Here is a 24701-nt window from a genome sequence, read left to right as displayed (position 1 = left end):
GAAACTGATGAGGATAAGATGGCAAGACAAGGTTCCAGAGGCTATGTCTACACTGTGCACCTTACAACGACGCGGCTGTGTTGCTGCAGCCGTGCTGCTGTAAGGTGCGCAGTGTAGCCGCTCTCTGTCACCGGGAGAGAGCTCTCCCATGACAAAATAAAACCACACCCAAAGAGGGGTGGTAACTTGGCTGATGGAAGAGCAATCCCCGCTGATGAAGCGCTGTCCAAACTGGTGCTTTTCATCATTAAAACTTTTGTCGTTTGGGGGAGGGGGGTCTGTTTTTTCACACCCCTGAGCAACAAAAGTTTTAATGACAAAAGTGCCAGTGTAGACAAAGCCAGTTACTGAGGTTTTCATGTAGGCAGGCATTCCAAGCATCCATATTCTGGTGATTAAATCACACATGAGATGGGCAGGCCATGTCACCAGAATGCCAGATGAGTGACTGCCAAAGAAGATCTTTTATGGTGAGCTAAAAGAGGGGAAACACTCTCATGGAAGCCAGAAGAAACGTTTCAAAGACTCCCTCAAATTATCCTTGAGGCATTTCAACACTAACCCACTGAAGATCTTGCTCATGATCGTTCTACCAGGTGAAGTTTCAGCCATACTGGAGCTACAGTCTATGAGCAGAGGAGAACTGCTGAGGTAGAGCAGAAGTGCCAGCAGTGTAAATCTCACAGCAGCAGCATGTCCACTGTTAATCAAGTAAATCACAGGGGCATCTCTCATTTAGTGTGCCACAGATAGTTCAAAGCTCAAATTGGCCTGATCAGCCACTCATATGTTGACAGAAACCAAACGAATCAGTGATGTCATGATTATCTTCAAACTCATAGGATGAACAACAACATATCCTGGACGTTCTCTCTGGAATATATTCTGTGGTATTGGAGTACCTGGCTGTAGATAACAGATTTCTTGGTGTGTCTGGGGTGGTTACTGCATCTATAAAGACAGGTGTGGTGATTTGTGGGTTTACTCTATATAGTATACTATATAGTACTTGGTCCTGCTAGTGAAGGCAGGGGGCTGGACTCGATGACCTTTCAAGGTCCCTTCCAGTCCTAGGAGATAGGATATCTCCTTTATTTTTTAAGTTGTTTACAAGGTTCCATTGTTGAAGCTGATCATGGTGTCCAGGAACTTGATGGTAGTGTGGGAGTGTTCTGGAGAGAGTTTAATGGGCGTGTGGTGGTTGTTGAAGTTGTAGCAGAAATCTATGAGGGAGTTTAGGTCATCTGCCCAGAGGATGAAAATATCATCAACGTATGTCAGTTACATCATTAGTGTCATGGTGCATTTGTCCAGAAATTCTTCTTCAAGGTGGCCCATGAAGAGGTTGGCATATTGGGGAGCCATCCTAGTACCCATGGCTGTTCCCATGCTTTGGCAAAGTGCTGTTGAATGAAAAATTGTTATGGGTGAGGTTGAAATGGATGGTTTGGGCAGTGCATTTAGGGTGTATATCTGAGGGTTGTCCTTTATCTTCTAAACATTTGAGGCAGGCAGTGATGCTGTCATTGTGAGGGATGTTGGTTACAGGGAGGTGACATCCATGATGGCAAGGACAGTATTCTGAGGGAGGTTGTTAATGTTGAGGAGTGTCTGGAGTAAGTCAATTCGGTCCTGGAGGAAGCTGGCCTTTAGTGGGTGAAACAAGACAATCACTATACTCTCAAATGAATTCACACAGAAAGATGGTAAACACCATATCAACTGTGGCTGAACACTTTTCACAAAGTGATCACTCTATATCTGACCTCTCAATCCTCATCCTCAAAGGAAACATCCATAACACTTTCAAAAGAGGAGTCTGGGAGCTTAAATTCATAACTTTGCTAAATACTAAAAATCATGGACTGAACATAGACATTGGATTTATGGTTTATTGCAACAATCTACAACACACTTAACCCATCCCCCAGCTTTTTTTCCCTTTCCTCCCTATGACTGGAGAAGTGTTAATGAACCATTTCACTTTGAATGGGCACTTGATATATGTGTTAAATACCAATGCTAAACAATCTGTTCCACCTTGTATTTAGCTATGACACTCTGAGTACATTTCCCTGGCTTGAAGAAAAGCTCTGTGTAAGCTTGAGAGGTTGTCTCTCTCTCCAACAAAGTTGGTCCAGTAACTTGTCTCTGGGTCACCCCCCTTGTCTCTAAAGGCTCTTCAGTGACATTTATTATAGCTGTGGAGGAATAGGCCTGGTAGGCCTCCCTTGCACCGATCAGAACATCAGCGAAGACTCGTCATATAGGCCCGCCCTGCAGGCCACAAGCCTGAACTAGGCTAAGTGACACAGCTTCCTGCCAAACTCGGTCAAGGGTCATGACCAGAGGGGGAGGGGGGGGCAAGGAGGGAAAGAATAAAAAGCCAGAGCAGCAGCACTAATGAGATATGTTCATGGCTGATAAAATATAATAACCGCTTGTGTGAAGCAATAGGTAACTTTAGCTAAATGCAAACTGACTAAATGCAGCTTCTCCTTTGGGTGATCTGTGACCCCCCCGTGATTCCAGCTAACTGCCAAACTAGCCAATCATATATCTTCTTTGGGCGTCCTGTGATAAACCCCTACGCCCTTAACCGTAAAAACCCCGGAAAAACAATATGTACCCTGACGAGAAAAACACTCCAACTGGTGCCAAGTACCACCCATGGCAGAAACCACCAAGAAACCTCTCACCCAATAGGCACCCAATTCTCATAAAATAATGAGGAAGGTACCGGGAAAAAGGGACAGACCCCAACTCTTATTTCACGCAAATGATGTATTATTTGTACTATGTTTACGGTTTGATGGAATAAAGGCAGCCTACGTGTTGTGCTAGGGGTGGTAGTTTTCGGACTGCTACCCCAACGCGTTGGTATGTATTGCAATAAACTGGCCTCAGGTTTGAGTCTGTGAACTAAAATCAATGCGTGGGTGACTTTTTCCACGACATAGCCAAGTTTTAATATTTCATGGCTTACATCAACTAACCCTGTACATAACAGAGTATTTTTTCTGATCTGAAGCAGTGATCAGCTCATTTAGAATGACCCTGGTCATTATTAAAACTGTCCTTTAATGAAAATAACGTGTACTTTAGAAAATGGAATAAATTCTAGTTGTAGATAACAATAGTTTCTTTAAAAACACATCACACTCAGATTCTACATTTTTCTTATCAACACCAATTTCTAATGATAAAAGGATTGTGTGATTTTATATCATACATTCGAATATATAAAAGCACAGCCACAAACAATTCCCCAGTCAAAACTGATATGGGGGTTTTCAGAGAAAAATGTCTTTAAACAACACAGACAGTGGTTGGTGTTAAAAAGTAAGCACTTAACACATACTACAGAGACTCTTCTTATTCTACATATAGGAGAGAAATGTGGCATCTCAGACACCACTGTGTGGTAACTTTTGGAAAATGCTGCTGATATTTTAATGGTAACAATTGTATACACAAATTCTCAAAGCACCAGTTCTATTTTGTGTTTGGAGCTTTACCCCAAGAAATTGTTTTAATACAATTGTTTCTTTTAAATATATTGCCATCTCTGACTTTAACAAGAGCAGGAATAAGAGCATAGTTTAGTGAGAATGATTCATATTTCCCCAGACCACTGTCCAACTAGAGCCCTATTCTTCACTGCATTAATCCAGTTTTGCATCAGTGTTACTCCATTGATTCAACAGCAGTCGCACCAATGTAAAAGGGGTATAATGCAAAAGCTCCTAATATGGCTCCTAATAAAACTACCATGACACCATGCATGTAAACAATGCATAGATGGCATCTCAAAGATCAGCATCTCAAAGAAAAGCCTACTGAAATAGACATTATGGTGCTTTATTCTGGTAGGTGCAGAACACCCACCCATGATGCTGAGCATCTTCAAATCCTTTTGACTTCAGTGACTGTGGAGGGCACTCAGCACGTTGCAGAATCTGGCCCTTAGTCATTAAGAGTGAAAATACTGGAGGAGGGTGGGTACTATTACACGCTTACCAAAAGGATGACAATCTTTGCAATAATGATTCTACAACCATTTGTATAGCATATTATCAGCTAATCTCCAGTCACAATATTTACCATCAGGCAGAGCATTGCAAACAAGACTGCTGTTTTTGAGTATTCATGACGGATGCATCAGATCCAGCTTACACAGCACATATTTTATCAACTGTTCAATGCTGTAATGTTATCACTCTCATCCATGAAAGGCCACAATGGGCCTTAAAGCAAGAAACCTGCATCTTTCATTGGGTTTCATATTTTGCAGGGCTGTCTGCTGTGTAAGACAAGGGGCCCATTTCAGTTTCTGATGACATTATCATCACTTTGTGCATTACCATAAAGCCCAGGAAATAAGCTATTACCCACCATCACTCCTCCCAAATGTTATCACAGAGAATCATGCATTCACAAAACTGCATTAACTGTCAGAATTAGAGTCCATTTAAACAGCAGCTGTTCCTTTATTCCTAAATACATTCTCAGTTCAAAACTTCATCCTGTACTGGCCTCTTTATTAATAGAACCTTTCAACAGATACAGAGAAAAATCAGATTTTTTTTTCTAAAACCACAGAGATAAGTTCCCCTTCCCTGCATTACTATGACCACACATGGAATATTAAAAGAAAATAAAATTTCAAAAATCCAATGGACACTTAATCATTAATGATTGTACGTTTACACTTTGTCTTTCATTCAACTCCAGCAATAATGCTGAAGCAGTATCACTTTCTGTTTCTAGTCAGTTCCACTCTCAGGTTCTCATGCACTAGTCAATGTCTGTTTGGTTTATTAGGGCTTCCCACATTTAAGGGAAAGGTTTGATTTTATTTTAATCACTTTAAAAAAAAACATCATAAAGCTAACACTAATTTAAAAAAACAAAAAAAGAATTTAAATACAAAAATTAAATTCAGGCTCTAACCTACCTGCCAGCTTCCCTTTCAATTCTAAAACTGCATCCTTGCAAAGATAAAACATACATACTGTATTTACAAAGGAAAAACATTATTAACATTATTATCTTTTTTCTCCTCTCTGCTGCTTTGCATCTTTGTTACTGTCCACTGGAAAAACTCCAACCTGCAGGGAAAAAACACTTTAAAACATTAACTGAAAGGATTAAATATCTGCCAGGAAAAGGCACAGTGTCTCTTTAAAAGTCAACAGTAAATTAACTTGCCCAAAAGAGTGCAATAATTAGCAGTTAGTAGCTTATTAAAAGGATGGCAAAGGCCAAGCTGCCATCTGGGATCTCCAGTTTCTTGTGATTGTTATTATGTCAAGATGTGCAAGTTGCATTAGCTTTCATGTCACCACGCTTGCCCTTACTTTACATGTAAATTTTAATGAAAGATACAGCACTTTAAAAATCAGACGTCCATCAAAAGTGCTATTAGCCTGGCTTTTACAAAACATATGGCCTGTTTCTCTACCTTGGCATCTACACACCACTGAATGCCTTAAAAAAAAAAAAAAGCGCCTTTCAGTTGGTATCAATTAAATACTCTCTTTGTGCAGAGTGAAACCTGAGCCCCATCAAAAACAGCAGACTACAATACCACATAAGAGGACAATATTTTTGCTGCTGTTTACACACAATGCAACCACGATGTTTATAACTCTCAGAGGAATCATTCTTCTTAATGAAAATTAAAGCCAATCAAGAGTCAGCTGATTATTCACATATACAAGATACAGGTTCAAAAAAGGAGAATGAGACAGTAAATAAGATATTTAAAATTATATATAAATTGCCAAACATTTAACACATTATTATATATTTTACATGCACACACATGTAAATATATACACACATTTTCATATGCAAAAACCATGATTTTGTCTGGAGATTTCATACTGTAATAACTAATCTGTCTGCATTTAAAATATATTGTTAAAATGTAGGAAAACATTTTTGCACAACCTTGGTCCTTTTTTGTTAGTCAAATTTCAAAAAAATTGATGAAAATTTTCAAAAGAATTCTGATATTCAGAAAATGTCTTCCGCCTCTATAGGTAAACAAAAACAGGATAAATATTTTGCGGGGGAAAAAAAAAATCCCCTTCAGATTTTGAAATTTGGAAAATGTTGACCATTTCTAAATATATATATAAAGGATTTTACATACAAATTAAAAATAGTCTGTGATTGGGTAAAATAAGAAATCCGCAGCACTGGTTTTAATTATTTAAAGATGACTCACTGCCAGGTAACTCCATGTTTGAAATGACCCAGTTCCAGCCTATTGTTTTTATGGATTGGACATTTACAAACCGTAAAACAAAGTGTTTCACTTTTTTAAACAGCACCACTAAAAGGAAGTAAATAAACAAAAATCAAAATCCTCTCAATAAACCAAGCAATTTATTTTTACTTTCTTTTAAAAGTGAGAAAAAAAATCACAGATTTTCAAAAAATCAGAAGGAGGAGAGGTAAGGGGGAGGGGAACCCAGAAAATCCACATTCACTTTTGAAGCACAAACACATGTCAGATGTTTGACAGGACAAATCAACAGTTTAAGCAGCACAGACAAGGCTGCCAATGTAAATGTAATGGTGTCTTTTTTCCCTGTCTTATATTAGATATTTATAGAGCATAAATGAATTTCTCTTCATAATTAGTTACTGGCATTTCACTTAAACATTTGCATAAACCCTTGGCTACTCAGCTGAATTTACTCACCAGGATTCTTAAATCCTAGGGCAAAGAACAGGAGATGATTTTGCAAATCACTGGTTAAACTCCAGTAATTATTTACGTCAGAGGCCACAAAAGAAGGTCAAATTTTCTTCTTTGCCATCACCTGCCATTCAACACTATGACATGGTGTTAGAAACACAACCCTATCCCACCCAAAAAGAGTAAACACAATATTGGAAAGTCTGACAGATTTACTTGGATTAAGACTAGCCTGGGCTAGGAAGCTGACCAGACTTTTGACATGCTGAGGGCTTCACAGGCAATTTACCAGGTGCCTTCAGGCCCTAGTAGTACACATTTGAAAACAAAACAAAACAAACTACACTAAAATAAGCCACATACAAGCTATGTGCTTATTCTTTCTTCCTCCTCCTTGATGGGAAGAAATTACTCCATGTTTGAATTGGACAGCAATAAAAACCTGCAGCTGATCAGTTATTCACCCTGACCTCACATTTATGGATGGGGAAAAAGCAAGGAACACAGACAGTATTTTAGGACATTTAGGATTGGGGGTTGTATGTGGCACTATGGATACACTTTGAGCATTCTTCTGTTACAGGATAGCCTAGAAACCAGTTACTTTATCAGGTTTGTACTTAATCTCCCAGTATTTTTGTATCTTTTCAATTCATTGGGTGAACTCTTGATCCATCCGAAATCAGTGAGAATGTTGCCACTGACTTCAATGGGGCCAGGATTCCACCCACTAGGTCAAATTCATTCCTGACGCAACTCCATGGAAACCAACGGCATTACACCAGAGATTAATTTGGCCCATTTCCTTTGGAGACCAATCTCAATAGAATCTTAAGCCAAACCAACAGTGACAATAAAAGGAAAAACACTGCAAGTATAAGGGGATTTATAGTGAAAGGTTGTGGTAAGGCCAATTATCATGTGCTTAACCAAAGGCTTTCAAGAGAACAATTGATATAGAAGAATGTGACTAGACATCAACTCCAGCTCAAATTACAAATTACAGTTGAATATTTATGATTATTTTTATATCATGTATATGGGTAGAAAGGGATAGAGAAATAAACACAACATAATTATTCTGTAATTCACATGTCCCTCCTCCATAATAAAAGACCGGCACCACAATCCAAGCCAAAATAAATAAAAATCTTACCTACCGCTCCTTGAATTTAATGATCATACATTTACTTTACCTCTATGAGCACCAGTTTTCTCTTTGATTTCAAGGGTCTGATGTAATCACAAGCATTACACATCTACTCAGCTTGTAGAACCTAAGGAGAAGGAAGTACATGGACGCCTTCCTGCCCTCCTCCTTTTTTGTATGCAGTATTGTTGTAGCCACGGGGGTCCCAGGATATTAGAGAAACAAAGTAATATCTTTTATTTGACCAACTCCCATCAATGAGAGACAAGGTTTTGAGCTTACACAGAGCTCTTCTTCAAAACCTGGAGAAGAGCTATATGTAAGCTCAAAAGCTTGGATCAACAGAAGTTGGTCCAATAAAAGATATTACCCCCCTCCTTTGTCTCATCTCCTTTTTTGTCTGCTAATACCACTAACTCCTAAAAATACCCAGATGTGATCTTCAGCTTTCCATGAATGCACTGGGGTAAAGGTCCTGCAGCCTTTGAAAGCAAGAGATGAAGAAGAAACATTTTACTGCAGGAGGACCCATAAATGCAAGATGTGGGATTCACTGGTGGTTACCCCCAATGACAAACACAGAGTCATGAATTGAATACATTTTTTGAAGATGATTTACAAATTCAGATAACCCATAAGGCCTCAACTGAAGTACTGTCTCCTGTTCTGGGTGCCATGCTTCAGGAAAGATCTGGAGAGTTGTCTAGAAAACATGACCTACAAGGACAATGGGTTTACTAAGGCCTGGTCCCCACTAACCCCCCACTTCGGACTAAGGTGCGCAAATTCAGCTACGTTAATAACGTAGCTGAATTCGAAGTACCTTAGTCCAAACTTACCGCGGGCCCAGACGCGGCAGGGAGACTCCCCCGTCAATGCCGCGTACTCCTCTCGCCGAGCTGGAGTACCGGCGTCGACGACGAGCACTTCTGGGATCGATCCCAGAACATCGATTGCCTGCCACTGGACCCAGAGGTAAGTGTAGACGTACCCTTAGTCTGCAGAAAAGAAGACTGAATGGGGACATGATAGTTTTCAAGTACATAAAAGGTTGTTTTAAAGAGGAAGGTGATAAATTGTTTGCCTTATCCGCTGAGGACAGGACAAAAAGTAATGGTCTTAAATTGCAACAATGGAGATTGAGGTTAGACTTTAGGAAAAATTTCCTAACTGTATGGGTGGTTAAGGTCTGGAACAAATTACCTAGGGAGGTTGTGGAATCTCCATCATTGAAGGTTTTAAGAACTGGTTAGTCAAATACCTGTCAGGGATGGTCATAGAATCATAGAATATCAGGAGGTCATCTAGTCCAACCCCCTGATCAAAGCAGGACCTAATCCCCAACTAAATCATCCCAGCCAGGGCTTTGTCAAGCCTGACCTTAAAAACCTCTAAGGAAGGAGATTCCACCACCTCCCTAGGTAACCCATTTCAGTGCTTCACTACCCTCCTAGTGAAAAAGTTTTTCCTAATATCCAACCTAAGCCTCCCCCGCTGCAACTTGAGAACATTACTCCTTGTTCTGTCATCTAGTACCACTGAGAACATCCTCTTTGGAACCCCTTTTCAGGTAGATGAAAGCAGCTATCAAATCCCCCCTCATTCTTCTCTTCAGATAATACTTAACCCTTTCTGAGTTCAGGGGAGTGGACTAGATGACCTACCGAGGTCCCTTCTAGCCCTACCTTTCTGTGATTCTATGCAACCTTTGCCCGTGCATGTGGCATGGACCTTCCAAGATCATCCATGGGTGCATTCTGGATTGCCTTTTCTGCAGGCTGTAGAACATATGTGGTTACATATACACAGCTGAACACTCTCAAAGTTAAGTTATTTCTCACATAGAATTATGGCACTTTAAGCAGCTGATCTTTATAACCAAAACTGCAGTTTGCAAGTTTGCTAGGAATTTAAACAATTTACCATTTTCATTCTATTTCACCATAACACCTGAATTCACTGTGGACCACATACTCCCATGGTCTACAATCCCAGACTTCCATGAGAGTTTTGCCTGAGTAAAGACTTGGGGGTTTAGCCCTAAAAGGCCTGTTTACACTACAGAACATTACCCCTCCCAAAGGATGGGATGAGCGGGTAATCACAGTTGGCTGAACAAGAGACTTAGTCCACACTGACCGCTAAATCATGTTCAGCACTGAAAGAGAAACTAGTAGAGGACCTTGAAGTTAATGGCAAAGGCGATAAATTACAGCATGGTTTTACGAAGGGCAGATCGTGCCAAACGAATCTGATCTCCTTCTTTGAGAAAGTAACGGACTTATTAGATAAGGGAAATGCGGTGGACCTAATATACCTGGATTTCAGTAAAGCGTTTGATACAGTACCCCATGAGGAACTATTGGTTAAAATGAAAAACATGGGGATCGATATGAAAATCCAGAGGTGGATAGGGAATTGGTTAATGGGGAGAATGCAGTGGGTCGTATTAAAGGGTGAATTGTCGGGTTGGAGGGAGGTTACTAGTGGAGTGCCTCAAGGTTCGGTTTTGGGACCCATCTTATTTAATCTATTTATAACTGACCTCGGGACCGATTGCAAGAGTGGGCTGATAAAGTTTGCGGATGATACGAAGGTGGGAGGAGTTGCAAACTCGGAGGAGGATAGGGATACTCTGCAGGGAGACTTGAATGAGCTTGTGAATTGGAGTATCAGAAATAGGATGAAATTTAATAGTGAAAAGTGTAAGGTGATGCACTTGGGGATGAATAATAACAATTTTAGTTACAAGATGGGGACGCATTGGTTAGAAGTAACGGAAGAGGAGAAGGACCTAGGGGTCCTTGTGGACCGCAGGATGACTATGAGTCGGCAATGTGACGTGGCGGTGAAAAAAGCCAATGCGGTCTTGGGATGTATTAGGCGAGGTATATCTAGTAGAGATAGGGAGGTCCTGCTTCCGTTGTATAAGGCGCTGGTGAGACCTCATTTGGAGTACTGTGTGCAGTTCTGGTCTCCAATGTTTAAAAAAGATGAACTCAAACTGGAACGGGTGCAGAGAAGGGCGACTAAGATGATCAGAGGAATGGAAAACCTGTCGTATGAAAAGAGATTAGAGGAGCTTGGGTTGTTTAGTCTGACAAAGCGAAGGCTGAGGGGGGATATGATTGCTATCTTTAAATATATCAGAGGGGTTAATACAAGGGAGGGAGAGGAATTATTCCAGTTTAGTACTAATGTGGACACGAGAACGAATGGATACAAACTGGCCGGGGGGAAGTTTAGGCTTGAAATTAGACGAAGGTTTCTGACCATCAGAGGGGTGAAATATTGGAACGGCCTTCCGAGGGAAACGGTGGGGGCGTCGGACCTGTCTGGTTTTAAGATTAAGTTGGATAAGTTTATGGAGGGAATGGTTTAATGATAAAACATAGTAGCCAAGGAAAACCAAGCAATGGTACATGAACAGCATAATGGCCAACAAGGGTCAGGCTAGAGACTCTTGCCTATATGCTCGGGGTATTACTGATCGCCATATTAGGGGTCGGGAAGGAATTTTCCTCCAGGGTAGATTGGCTGAGCCTCTGGAGGTTTTTCGCCTTCCTCCGCAGCATGGGGCAGGGATCACTAGCAGGAGGGTCTCAGCCGATTGAAGTCACTAAAACACAGGATTGGGGACTTCAACGGTAGAGTCCAGGGAAGGGTCTTGCGGCCTGCAGCATGCAGGGGGTCAGACCAGATGATCATAATGGTCCCTTCTGACCTTAATGTCTATGAGTGTCTATGAGTCAACTAACTTGATTGTTGGCAATTGTGTTCAGTCACAGTAGCATTCTGTAGCGTACACCTGGCCTAAGGAGCTTACACTTTTAACAGTGCATACATGTGGGTGTAGAATGCACTTCTTCCTAACTAGAACACCTCAGGAACCTTGAACGGAACACAGGAGAAAGCATACTTTGGAGCTGCAACTAATGAAGCCAATACATTTTTAAAAATAATTTATTTTTTTCTAGTCAGAACAAAAATTATAAAAAGCTAGTGGAAATTTTTCAGCCCAACCAACAGATTAACATAAATAATTTGACAAATCATTAAGAACCCAATAAATACAAATACATCAGAAAAAAGACAGGCTGTAATATCTCGTGTCACGACAGAGAGAGGCTATTTGCCGAACCAAGTGGCTATGTGGAATTCAGGAATCACAGGAAGGATAATTGGTAACCAGGCACAGATGATTTGTGCCCTCAAAGGAAGGCTTGTTGTGAGCAAATCCCTCAGCACCTCCATTCTCCCAAATTCACAGTGATACCATTTCCATTGGACATTTCAGCCCCCAGTTCCTTATAGCCTCAGGAACAAGTATGAGACTCCACTGTGTCCAGACCATGCCAGCCCAACTGGTCAGATTTTCCAGCAGTGTATTTGTTAGGCACTAGGCCTCAGGACAATGAAGTCTGTTAATCGCTCTGTCAAAGCGCTGGTAGGGAACTAGGACAAAGGGGTTGATTTTATTTAAGTAAGTGTTCACAACTTATCAATTCATTTTCCTCCCCCTTTTCTCTCCTCTTCCAAACACTTAATCCATTTGGAGATCCACAGCAGATTTGCGACGCTTAGCTTTTTTGACAGTTTTGATTAGGGATGGATGACTGCCCTGCTGCATGCTACCAATAGGTGTGAACTGCAGAAAGGCAAGTTGGAGCCACACGTCAGTTCAGTCACCTCATTCACTTTGCTTTAATGAGCTGCAAAAGAGACCCTCCGTTTAGCAGTGCTGATTCTTCCCCATCTCCCCCCACCGCTCCTTGCATCTCAGTACCCTTTGGGGGAAAAAACAGGGTTTTTTCACCTAAAAGACTCAGGGAAGTAAAGGAAAACAGGCAAGAAAGCACAAAATTCCACCTGAGTTAAAGAGAACTTGATTTACCTCCCTCCAATGTTTATGGCTTGATCCCAGTCAATGTCAAAATGCCCAGCAATGGTATCATCCCAACATGGCAGGGACATCAGTGCCAGCTAACTGGTCCCTGCCCTTCTGGCTCTGTCTTGTGTGAAACAGATTGTCAGAAATTTTGCCCTGGCTTCTTAAACTACAGAGCATTTGGCACTCTGTATAGCCCACATTGCAGTACAAATGAGGAGACACCTAGAGCCTTTGAGACAAAGATGAGGCATTGATCTTAATAAATATCATCTTCCAAATTCTAGATAAAGCAACAGGAAAAGGCTGATGAGAGTTCTTTTTTAGTTAAAGTTCTAATGTGAACCATATTCATAGAAATAAAATTTCCCCCATGACATATGAACATTTCAATAGCAGATCAAGATTTAAAATTAAAAGAAAGCAATCTCTACCTTTACTTCTACCTATAGATAGGAAGTTGTGCATCCAGTTAAGTAGAGGTACGGAGGCGTGTCCATCATGGAGGAGGCAAGTGAAAAGAGCAGGAGGAAGGATAAAATATAAGGTCACTGCGCACACTCACAAAAACAATAACAAGAACATAAAACACACACTGCACAAAAACAGCACCACTCAGTAAAATAGGAAAAGGGAAAACACATCACAACTAAACAACAATGTGATGCTTAAACAATGGACAGTGTGACTAGCCACTGTCTGTTTAAGCTCTTTGGCTTTGGTTTGATTTTCTACAGAGAAATGCAAACCGCCCATGCAATAGCACGTCAATGATACACATCACTCCACATCAAATGCAAAACAGGGACAACAAAACATTAGGCAGGGTAAACATCTTGTGGAAATATATTTGCTAAATATTTTCCACATACCAATAGTGGAGTGAGATGAGAAACGCTGCAGAACTTCTCCGGGCACACAGTGTTTGTATATTACATTGACACAGCATATAATATATGTTTATACACACACGTACTTTACACATGATAATGTATATATTATGCACATATATACAGTAAATACTTATTAGAGAGAAATGATAGAGAATTGGTTGGCAAGAAAAGAGCAGCCACTCTTCCTTGATGTGAGATGGATAAAGGATGATGGCCTGTGATGCCAGAGATCAATAGCTTTTAGACTATTCACCGGGCAGGTAGCTATGGACAGAGTTGTGGGCCATGATGCGGGCCGCATTGGGTCATGTGACTCCTTACATCAACCAAGTTTCAAATTGCAATCTAAAGACCAGGTGCATCCCTTGATATAATCATTTGTACTGTAGGAAGAACAGATCATGTCCTAAATCATGTACATCCCCTTTAAGACATGGAAATGGTTAGGTTTCCTCACAAAGTCCACTTTCTCCAGGCAAATCTGATTAACCATGAGCCTTTCCAGACATTAGGTTCCAATTTGTTACCTCTTTTAAACTCTCTGATGGCTGGATATCTTTTTCTAATCTGGGCAACCAAAACTGTACACATTACTCCAGAGGTAGACTTAAAAAGCCTGTATTCAGAGTCAAACTAATGTTCACTTAGAAACTTACTCCCTCTTTTATGCATCCAAGCACCTGCTGGATTTTTCTGCTGAAGTTTGGATATTGGAATGTTGTAGCTTACCCTTGGGCTCATTTCTTCAGCAGCTTTGCCTAAGTCATTAACTATTTCATTACTGTCCACGTGAGACAGGAATCCATCTCCAGTGCCACTCCATCCTTATTGAGCTTCTTACATGCCAATGAGAGGTTGACACTAAAACACTGACACAGTCCAAAGCTCTACAGAACCACTTCCCGCATCCTATCTCTCTCTCTCTAGTCCCCATATCGCAGCCCAGTGCCCAGGACAAGTAAAAAATGTGTAACAAACTCCAGGCTGAGCTATTTAAATATGGACTCTGATTTAGGCCTAAATCTTATTAGTAGCCCTCACTGGGGTTAGCCCATTTCATTTTCCAGTGCATTTTGTTCCTTGCATATTTGAATATTTTAAGCTGCAGATGTAGAATGTACAGACCATTATATGTAATTTTCTACAGGGTGCATAATAAGCTAGAATTAGCATGTTTTTGCAAGAATTTTGCTCTGGAGAAGAAAAAAAAAAAAAAAAAAGCAAACACTGAGGGCTGCATTTACCAAGCAGGGCTGAGAGTTATTACAGCAAGCATCAAAAGTAAGGAAGGAGAAGAGAAAAGGGTTGTGATGGTGCATGGAAGGGAGGCACATTTCTCCTTTCCTCCCTTTAAATTTATTTTCATTTGTTTCTATCCCATTACAAGCATCATGGTTTACTACAGTCCCCCAAGAATCTCTGCCCTGGGCACTGGTAATGCCGCCCAGGTTGGCAAACAGCCATGGGTGATGGGAACACAAAGGGGGTAAAATGCAAGTGGCTTGATTAACAAATCCATCCTCTGCCATGGACCAGGTTGCCTTCTGCAAGCCAAGCCCAGTCCAGAAAGAAGCATAGATCATCATCATCAGTAACCATTGACTAGCAAGAAAGGGAAAGACAAAGAACTTACCTTGTTCACTCATCATCAGGTGTGAGAGGCCTTTGAGAAAGAGAGAGAGGAAGTGAGAAAGAAAGAACACAAGAGAAAAGCAGAAAGACAAATATACATACACACGCATGTTGATCGATAGATACAGATCAATCACTTATGCAGTCCAATACCTCCTGGTATTGGAGATCACATACTTGAGATGAACTAAGTATGAGTATCACACTATGCACACACATCTATTCCATAGCTTCCCAGGTCAGGCAGGAAAGCTTGTGTCACAGCTAGAGAAAGTCTGATGCCAGTTGCAGAACTGTCCATGGGACTAGTGATTCAGAAGATACCACATACAACTGTGGTTAATTGAACTGGAAGAACCTTGGCCTGTGGTGAAGCTCACCTGTAAATCTACAAGGGGTCACTCACAAACCTTGAAGATCGAAACCAAGGACAGCCTCTACAACTGGACATTAAGAGTCAGTGTTGTGGTGGTTAGCAGAAGCAAGCCCAATATACTACCATGCTAGCTGTTGATTAGCCATTTGTGCTAACTGCGTGTACACACACAGTTGGACTCATTCATGAATGTGGCAGCTTCAGCACATAATTTTAAAGAGTTAATAGTCACCTGTCAAACAATTAATTAAAGCCCAGCAGACCAGCTTCAGAGACCGATCTCACAGGGGCTAGAAAAAGAAATCTCTTACCCTATTTTCAGTACCAATCCTTTCCTATTCCTTTCCCTTAACTACTGGAGATTTGTCTCCAAGTGGCAATGTGGAGACTGCCTTGAAGTTATTCTCTACACTTCTCAGGGATAAACCAGCAAGAGGTACAGCCACACTTCAGTGCTGGAGATGGGGGGGGGACATGATCACATTCATTTAGCCTCCTCTCCTCCTGTGAGCAGCACTTGGGTCCTCTTCAAGAGCTCTATTCTGGTATTCATCCAACACTACTGCCAAACCCAATTAAAATCCACTTTGGGCCCAATTTTCAAACATGTGTGGTGCACAACTGCATGCATAACTTGTCTACACAAATGCAAACTGCACCTGCAAATCTGGTAACTAGTGTATGCACATAGCTAGTTAGAAGTCTAGGTGGCCATTTACATTTACAGTTAGCCAATCCTTCACCACACACAACTAACACATCTAAAACTGCAATCCAATTCCAGCTCCAACAAGCTCATCTCAAACCATCACTGACCCCTCCCCGCTTGCTTTCTTGACCAATTCATCTCTTACCTTGACTCCTTCTCCCCATCTCTTACCCTACCCTGCACTGAGGATGTTTCAGACTCGATGCATGCATGCATGCACGCACACACCTTTTTAGCTCCCTTCATTATGGAAGTCAAACAACGCTACTAATGGTTCATTATTTCAGCGGGACCAAGATGTCGGATGAATCTATTAGACTGAAAGATTTTTCAACAAGCAGCATGTTAAGTTTGTATTTATTTATATCTCTTTCATAAATTTTTCCCTTGCGTGATGCAGGAATCTAAAATCCAGATCATCCAGAGAAAATGTTCACCCAAAGAGAACTCCAAGCCAGATAAGGGGATTAATAACTGTAAAGTCTAAAGAATGCAAATATCTGAATGTTCTTGGGAGATTACTGTGGATTTAGAAAAATAATCAGAAACACAATATAGGTTTAGCAAACAATTGTTTATTTTTTTTTACTATAAATATACATAGCAGATTTTGTTTTGATGGAACATATTTCTGTTTTTAAATTAAAAGACAATTGACTTATATAATTTTATGCAGTTAAGGCAGTAGTGTTGGGTTTGTGGATACATGTATGGTCACTGGCACCATTACTTTGGAAGGGCAAATCTCTTGTCAGCTCAGATAAGTGCCCAAAATATTGTCCAACCCAAGAGTAGATCAAGATCCTTAGGAATTATGATTTGAAGAGGCCTTGAAGCAATGGTGAATCAGTGAACAACAGGTGGCATGGCACACAGCTAATGGCTATCTACCACAGGACCCAGGGTGGAGACAGGACCTGGTCCTCAGCCCATCAATTCATGTCAGAGAAGGGAGAGGAAGGCAGAAGCTGGGATGCTGATCGATGCACCTGACATGCAGAGCACAAACTGTTGGCCATCTGGGGGTGAGGGACAAAGTCCGTTGGGGAGTTCCTTCCAAACTTTTGGTGGAGGTATTGCCCTCTTTGGAATTATCATCAGAAAGGTTCCCTAGGAAGATTTTCAGCCCTTCCTGATTCTGCTCAGATCCAAAATACAAGATCAGCCTCTCACATAATATTTTTGTCCTTATGTTCCAGTCCCAGTTGGGCACAGGAAGCCCAGAGAGCAATGTAAAAAGTAACAGGCCAAAAAAGAGTTGCTACTATTTTTGAACCAGAAGGGAAAAAGTTTGGTTTGAAGCTGTATGGGAAAGGTTATTTTATCCCAACTGATTTGCCCATCTGAAATCCTTGCATAGACCCTTATGTTAAAAACAGAAGGCCAAAACTTTCCCAAACACGAGATCAGATATTAATAATGAATAACTGCTTCCCTCATCTGAAAAACTGAATCCCAGGTCATCAAAGTTGGGAGAGTACAAAGTGAATGAGAGATCTCAATCTGCCTCCAACCTACCAACAACCCCCAGAACCTTCAACCTGCAGAGCCCTAATCTGTGACACCAACCTTTTTACATGTGCCATAGAGACTACAAATTAGTGACACTAAAAACAACAGAGGCGGAAACTTGAAATGCTGTTGAGGTCCTTTCAGATTTAACGTTTTTGGTAACCTCAGTTTCAAGATGCTGCATTTGTTACATCAATTTATAAGACGTAAAGAGCAAGGTCACCCCAAGGTCATGTGGGACAGAGCTAAACTGTGGTCTAAAATGGACAGGCATACTGCCAGAAAGTTCATATAAGAGCTGTGAGAAACTTGCAAGCCTGAAAGTCAGGCCAGGTTTTACCACAGCTCTAGCTATGTATCTATTTAGAAAGCAACCATCTTTGTGGTATCTAAGCACCAAACTCAAAAGCTAGAGAATCTTTCAGGAGACAAAGACTGAGTTATGGTAGCAAATGAAACCATCAGGCCATGCTCCTGCAAGCCCTCCATGCACACAACTAACATTGATGCCAATGGGAGTTCCATGCATGGAAAGCCCTAAATGAAATTCTGAGGTTTTACTGGCTTCCGCCCAAAATGAGGTCAAACTTGCACTATTTCAGCCAAGTTTCACTTTCAGTCTCTGGTTTGTTCAACCAGAAATTCAGTTCAAACCCTGAAGGCTGCAAAGCCAGGCAAGATAAAACTGGGAAAAGGTTCGCACAAACCCATGTGAACCACAGTGGCCAAGCTTTCACAGATCCAGTCATTATTATGATGAAATATTTGTTGAGCATTGACAATGTCTCAGCACTAGGTTAGCGCTTGTTAATATCTCCTCGGCTGACTGAACTTATATGAGATCCAAACTGAGACTGGCATAAAAGGGAAAATGTATTTCAGAGACTTGCTTAGGATTACTTTTGAATGGAGAATGAGCTACAAAAAAATGTAACTTCTTCAAGCTTGGATCCAAGAATTTCCATACCAGTTGAGACCAGGAATCCAGTATCTTGCCTCCCACAATGGCTGGTAGTAAATGGTACAGAGAAAGGTGCAAGAAATCAGTTAATGGAGAGTTATGGAATAACCTGCCCATAGAGGAAGCTTATTCCTAAACCCAGGGAGTTAGTGGTTCTCCACTTATGAAGTCAAGATGCGAGTGACAGTGAGAATCACAATGCTTCTTAGGAAAGCTCACATCAGCTTTCTGTACTGATGATCTAGAGCAGTGAGTTAAGCTTTTGAAACACACAGTGAGTCCAAGCCTTTTGAGAGTCACCTTATATCAGGGAGCCTGAAGTTGACACTAGTCCACCTGCTTGGAGCAGCGTTTGATATTGCAACAATGTCACTGTGGTCTAGGACAGATGGGCCTAAACTGAGCTGCTGTTATCTTAGCCATGATCAGTGCCTGTCTTTACTATTGGTTCCTGTTTGGGCTGGGAATGGGGATGGGGGTTAAAACCAGTTACAGAGTCAGTTACGGTTTAAAAGGTTATTTTTATCTGGCTAGATCTCAAAGTAACATTTTTATGAATTAAAATGTTTTTTTTTAAATGAGTGCACTGTTCCGCTTTCCATATCAAAGTCGAGAAATTAAGTGGTGCTAATTGCACAAAGTGCCAAGGGCCGACACTGGATTCTTATGAAGCCATAAGGACATTTTTTAAAGTAGCTTCACAGTGCAATTACATGAAAGAGCAATGTAATTAAACAATGGCCCTCGTGTTTGAAGACTTATTAGGGGCACTTTGCAAGGGGGTTACACGGAAAACCTTGGCACTATAGATTTTTTTTTTAAAATTACACTTGGGTTCTTAACACTCAAGACAGGGGGAATTAAAGCCACTAAACATAAAGAGGTGGGGGAAGGGTATAAAACCCAGAGTAAAGTGACAACTGATTGATGCAGCAAAAGAAGATGGAGTCCTTTTGTTCTAGTTAATTATAGCTTGTCCTGTTTTACTGGGCCAGTGCTGTGGGGCCGGGGTTAAGGGAGGGTGGGGAAGGGGGAAGTTGATTCCTTTATATTGGCTGGAACAAAGAGACCGTTAACAGGGATCTGGGGGAATTGCTGCATTAAGGCCAGGGGCCTCAATTTTTACCTTTTAATGCTAGTGCCAGACTGACAGCCCCAGAGTCAGTCAGAAGCACTATATATATATATATATATAAGAGAAATACAGCATAGGCAGCAGCACGACAAGTGTCCATCAAGCCCACCCCCACCTCACGCTCCCCAGGAGGGAGACAGGACTTCACTTTCTATGGCCCATTCAACCGACAAGAGGGCAATGGTAATGTTATGAGGCAGGGGTGTTATGTTTTCGGAAGCCCCTCTGCTCCAGGATGTTTCAATAGCTGTTACTGGCTCTAAGTAGAGCTCACATAAACCAGGGACCCTAATAAAAGAGTTGCAGCTCCTGCAGGAAAAGTGTGCTTCAGTGAGCGAGGGGTCTATTTCCCTACCTTTCCTTTCCCAAACACCTTGCACACACTTCTGAGGGGACCAACTCCCTGCCTCATCCTCCCACCCCAGTTCCCTCTGCAACCCTTTCCTTTTAGGGAGAAGTAGCAACAAGTTTCCCTACCTTCTGAACTAGACTCCCCCCCACACCCCTTGTGATTTGGGAACTCTTCAGACCTAAACAGCAAGACAGCCCACACAGGACTTTGGGACTTCCCCAAAAGAAAAGATGCCTGGTAAGCACACTTATCCCAGACCCAGCACGCTGAGCAAGGCAGAGGAATGGGATGGTGATGGGGGAGAACCCCTCTACCTCAGCCCCTGCCTCCCATCTGGAAGGAGATGTGGTGAAGTATAAAATATTCCTCTCAGGTCTGGCTTTCTGCTGGACAGGCCAGCTCTGCACAGATGATGAGCTGAGCTCTTGGCCTCTGGCACACATGGTGCCCATTTTTCGTAGCCAGGCAGAGCTACAGCCCAGGCTGGGGAACAGCCTTTCTTGTTGGATTCATCAGTGGTATGCCTAGCAGCTAAGAGGCTCCTTATAGGCCCCAGCAGTACGGCCAGCCAGGAGCTGAACATGGTTATTGTAGCCTGAGGCCCACTTCCAATCCAATTACACACAACAGCTGTGCGATTCCTCTCCTCTGTCCCAGTGCCGGGACTAGACTTTGTGGCTGTCAGGGGCAGCAAGTTGAGAGGCAGAGTCAAGCTGAGTGGCACCTTGAAAGGGTGCCATCCTGAGGGAGAAGGCAAGGGGATAGGAGACAAAGAAAGGGGGCAGTAGAGGCAGCACTCACGTTATAAACCATCCTCTCCTTTTTGGCAGAATTAGTTGATCCCCGTTTAATCGATATTGGAGACAGCACGTTCCTGGCAGAACCATTCAGATAAGAGGCTTATGCCTATGCAAGTGTTTGCAAGAGCATGAGAATAAGTGTGTATGAGTGTGCAAAAGGGACTGCATACATAGTGAATGGGTGTGCAAGTGGGAGCATCTGAGAATGAATGAAGCCCTGGGGACAGATGAAGATAAGAAAAGGAGGTAAAGGAATGAAGGCTTGAAAAGGAACAAGATCAAATGGCCTGGACTTTTCTGCCTCAAAAAGCCAGTAAAATGGCTGTCCCCTCGGGGCCTCTGTGCTTACAACAGAGTTGGTTACCCCCTGCATGCAGGCGAGGACACAATCCTTCTCAGGATCCAGAGTAACTAGGGCATCTCCACAAGGCCACACTTATTTCTTTAAATACAAATTCTAATAGCAGCCAGAGCCATAAGAAATGATCCCCTTCGGCAGGTCTGATACCGGGTACAGTAATCAGGCCCATATCACTGTCCTGGGGAGGCCCAAGCACGTCTCCCATCCCAGAGGTGGGGGCGGAAGGTGACGCAAGTGGGTGCAGTGCTAACTTAGGCCTTGTCTTCACTGCCACAGTACATCGGTGCAGCCGCACTGATGTAACTGAGCCAATGTAGCACATCTGGTGAAGACGCATTATGTCGACAGGAGAGTGCTTTCCTGTCAATGTAATTACTCCACCTCAACGAGAGGCAGAAGCTATGTTGGCAGGAGATGCTTTTTCACACCCCTGAGCAATGTAAATCACATCAACTTATGCGGTAGTGTAGACAAGCCCTTAGACATCAGTCTCTCATAGGTATCAGAGCCAATTACCCTAATATCAGAGCACCAAACCCCTACCCCTTTAAATGCCCCCTCTCCCCATAAGCAGCAAGATAGAGGCACCTCACAAGATAGAGGCATATCCTCTGTTCTACTGGTCTATTCTCAACAAATTACTGTTCACCCCAGGCCTCTGGACCAATGGGAAAGAACAGGAGGAGCAGGGGAAGTAATGAACACCACAGGGGAAGAGAAAGAAGAGAGCTTTACTCTCACACGACAGCTGTGCATCCTCATCCCACTTTTATTGGGTCTCAATGGCGTGAACTGATACTTAACAATGATAAAAATATCAATGCACAGAGCTCTGGGCACTTTATGAAGGTGAGCCAGGATCTGTAATCCCGAATTTACAGACAGGAAATCTGAAGCACCAAGAGGGGAAATGACTTGCCCTCGAGGCCACACAGCTTGTCAAGTGACCCAGCTGAGCACAGACTCCAAGAGTCCTGACTCCCAGTGTCCCACTCTAACCTCTGGATGTCACTGCTTTCTGTGTGATGCTTGTGTGAATGGACAACGCCCCCACTTAGGGGGTAGATTGACACCTGATGAACTCATTTCATTTGTGAAGTGAGCCAAGCAGGATCTGAAGCTCGTTCTCAAGGGGAGAGGGGCACGCCAGCTGCTAGCCATAGTTCCCAGGGGACCCCTCTTAACAGCAAAGAGACCTCACAGGCTGAGAGCTCAGGCTAAAAGTAAAGTGACTATTTGCTTTGAATAAGATCCATTTCCCTGCACCTGGCAGGGGCTTGGCCTAAGAAAAGCCTTTGTAGCATGTGCTTTGCTGAAGCCAGCACCAGGCTGTTCACAGGAGCTTGTTTTCCTGGGGAATTAGTTCTAGCCAGTCTATTCAACAAGTAAAATTAATCAATTAATCAATGGGCCCTTTACAGCCCTTCTGCTGCCTGTGGGTAAATAGTTACATTAGCTCATAAAATTCCCCAATTTGTCTTGCAAACGGTGAACAGTTAAAATGGTTGCTTGGCAGGGGCCCTGGGCTCCACTCTCTGGCTTAAGATTGGCTAGCACACAAGGTGGTGAGCAAGCCCCAGGCATGGACAGAGAAAATGCAGAGAACACCTGGCTGTGTTCTACATAAATAGCCCAGTCCTGTGCAGGAACACAAGTGCAGTCTGCAGGGAGAAGAAAGGACGCGACAGGATGGGGCAATGTAGGACCTTCTTGGACTAGACCTGTATCAGTTCAAAAAATAAGGTACAGGCAAGCATCAAATTGAGAACATGTGAAAATGAGTGTGGTAGCACATGAAAAAGTGTCTGAACATGACAATAAGAATGTGAAAAAGCATGCAAGAAATCCTGAGCCTGAATGCATGGGAGTGTGGGGAAATAAACACTGTGTGTCCAGGTGTGCGAACGCTTGTGAGAACATCTGAGAATGGGGGGCAGGGCAGTGCAGCCCATTCACACACTAGATGGAGAGCCGCAAGGTTAACAAAACTCTGACCGGATTTCGGTACATCTGCTCTCCCTCTCCAGGCCACCCAGAGCAATGACAGCATCATTTTCATCTCTGCCCTGTTTACCACTGGCTGGGCCCACCCCATCTGGCTGCTCATATACCCTCTGCAGCCTATTCAAGCCACACAGGGAGTATTTTTGATGTACAAGACAGCAGCACAAAATATCATCCATTCCACTGAGCCGAGAAGGGGCCAAGCTACAGTGAGCCATTGTCAGCCTGACTCCACCTTCCACCCAAGCCACGGGGACAGAAGCAGCTCCAGTGCACACAGTGTTAGCCCACAACCCTTCCACATCATCTCCGGACACACCTCTAGCCACTGGCATTGCCTTTCCTCTCCATGCAACAGAGACAAGTATCTGACCTGCTGAGAGGGAAAAACTCCTTGACTCCCCAGACTGGGGCTGATAGAGCCAGTGGTCCTTGTTTGCAGGAGTCCTGGTGGTGGAGTCTCTCTTTCTGCAGCATCTCAAGGGGCCATTTTTTTCTTCCCTATTATCTGCACTTTGGGTATGCAGTGACACCCCCTCCTTGGATATTCATGCACAGAATACAAAGTAACTATAATGAGTAAGGGGCCCCAACTAAGGGGCTGAGAAGGGCTGGGGGAGTGAGATTTACCCAGACCATTTGTCCACACAGATTCTATGGATGAAACTAACAGGGCTGAAAAATCTGATTGTTCAATGGTAGAAAAGCAAAAAATGGAATGCAGAAGTATTTTCAGGTTCAATTCTGGTGCCACTGTAATGCCGACAGACCCCGATCATTGGCAGGCAGGATCAAACCTACGACCTCTAGGGCTAAATGCATGAGCCTCTACTGCATGAGCTAAAAGCCAAATGGCTGTTAGCTAAGGCTGTAGAGCAGACTCATTAATCTCTCTAAGTGGTCTCGGTGCAACTAAATGGGCAGAACACCATACCCAGGAGGTGTGTGGGTTACACCATGAGTTGGCAAGTTATGCATATGGCTTAGAAGGGAAGGATCGACCCACTTAAAGTCACCCATAGTCCTGCTCCCATTCAAGCCGAAGGCCAAACTCCCACTGAGCCTTCATTCGGAGTCTAAATCAGGCGCCCAGTGGAGCTGCCTGGAGGTGAGGTTAGAATCAGGCCCACTGGTTTCAATGGCAGCAGAATGGGGACCATGGAGCAAGCACTCTCAGTTAAAGGCTTTCCCAGCTGAAGATGAGGGATTCATCCCC

General features: G+C 42.7%; 1 protein-coding gene across 1 annotated transcript in view; it reads right to left on the bottom strand.

Annotated features, from left to right (window-relative positions):
* The window catches only part of NRXN3 (neurexin 3), a 1374011-nt gene that overhangs the window by 1306314 nt on the left and 42996 nt on the right, over positions 1-24701 (bottom strand). The window contains exon 3 of the mRNA XM_054027796.1: positions 15277-15306. Within this exon, the coding sequence (XP_053883771.1) occupies positions 15277-15306 (30 nt within the window). The remainder of the gene's footprint in view (positions 1-15276; positions 15307-24701) is intronic.

Source organism: Malaclemys terrapin, chromosome 4 (genome assembly GCF_027887155.1).
Source record: "Malaclemys terrapin pileata isolate rMalTer1 chromosome 4, rMalTer1.hap1, whole genome shotgun sequence".
NCBI classification, from domain to species: domain Eukaryota; kingdom Metazoa; phylum Chordata; order Testudines; family Emydidae; genus Malaclemys; species Malaclemys terrapin.
The sequence above is the reverse complement of the archived record's forward strand: the minus strand, read 5'-3'. Positions and strand labels throughout refer to the sequence as shown.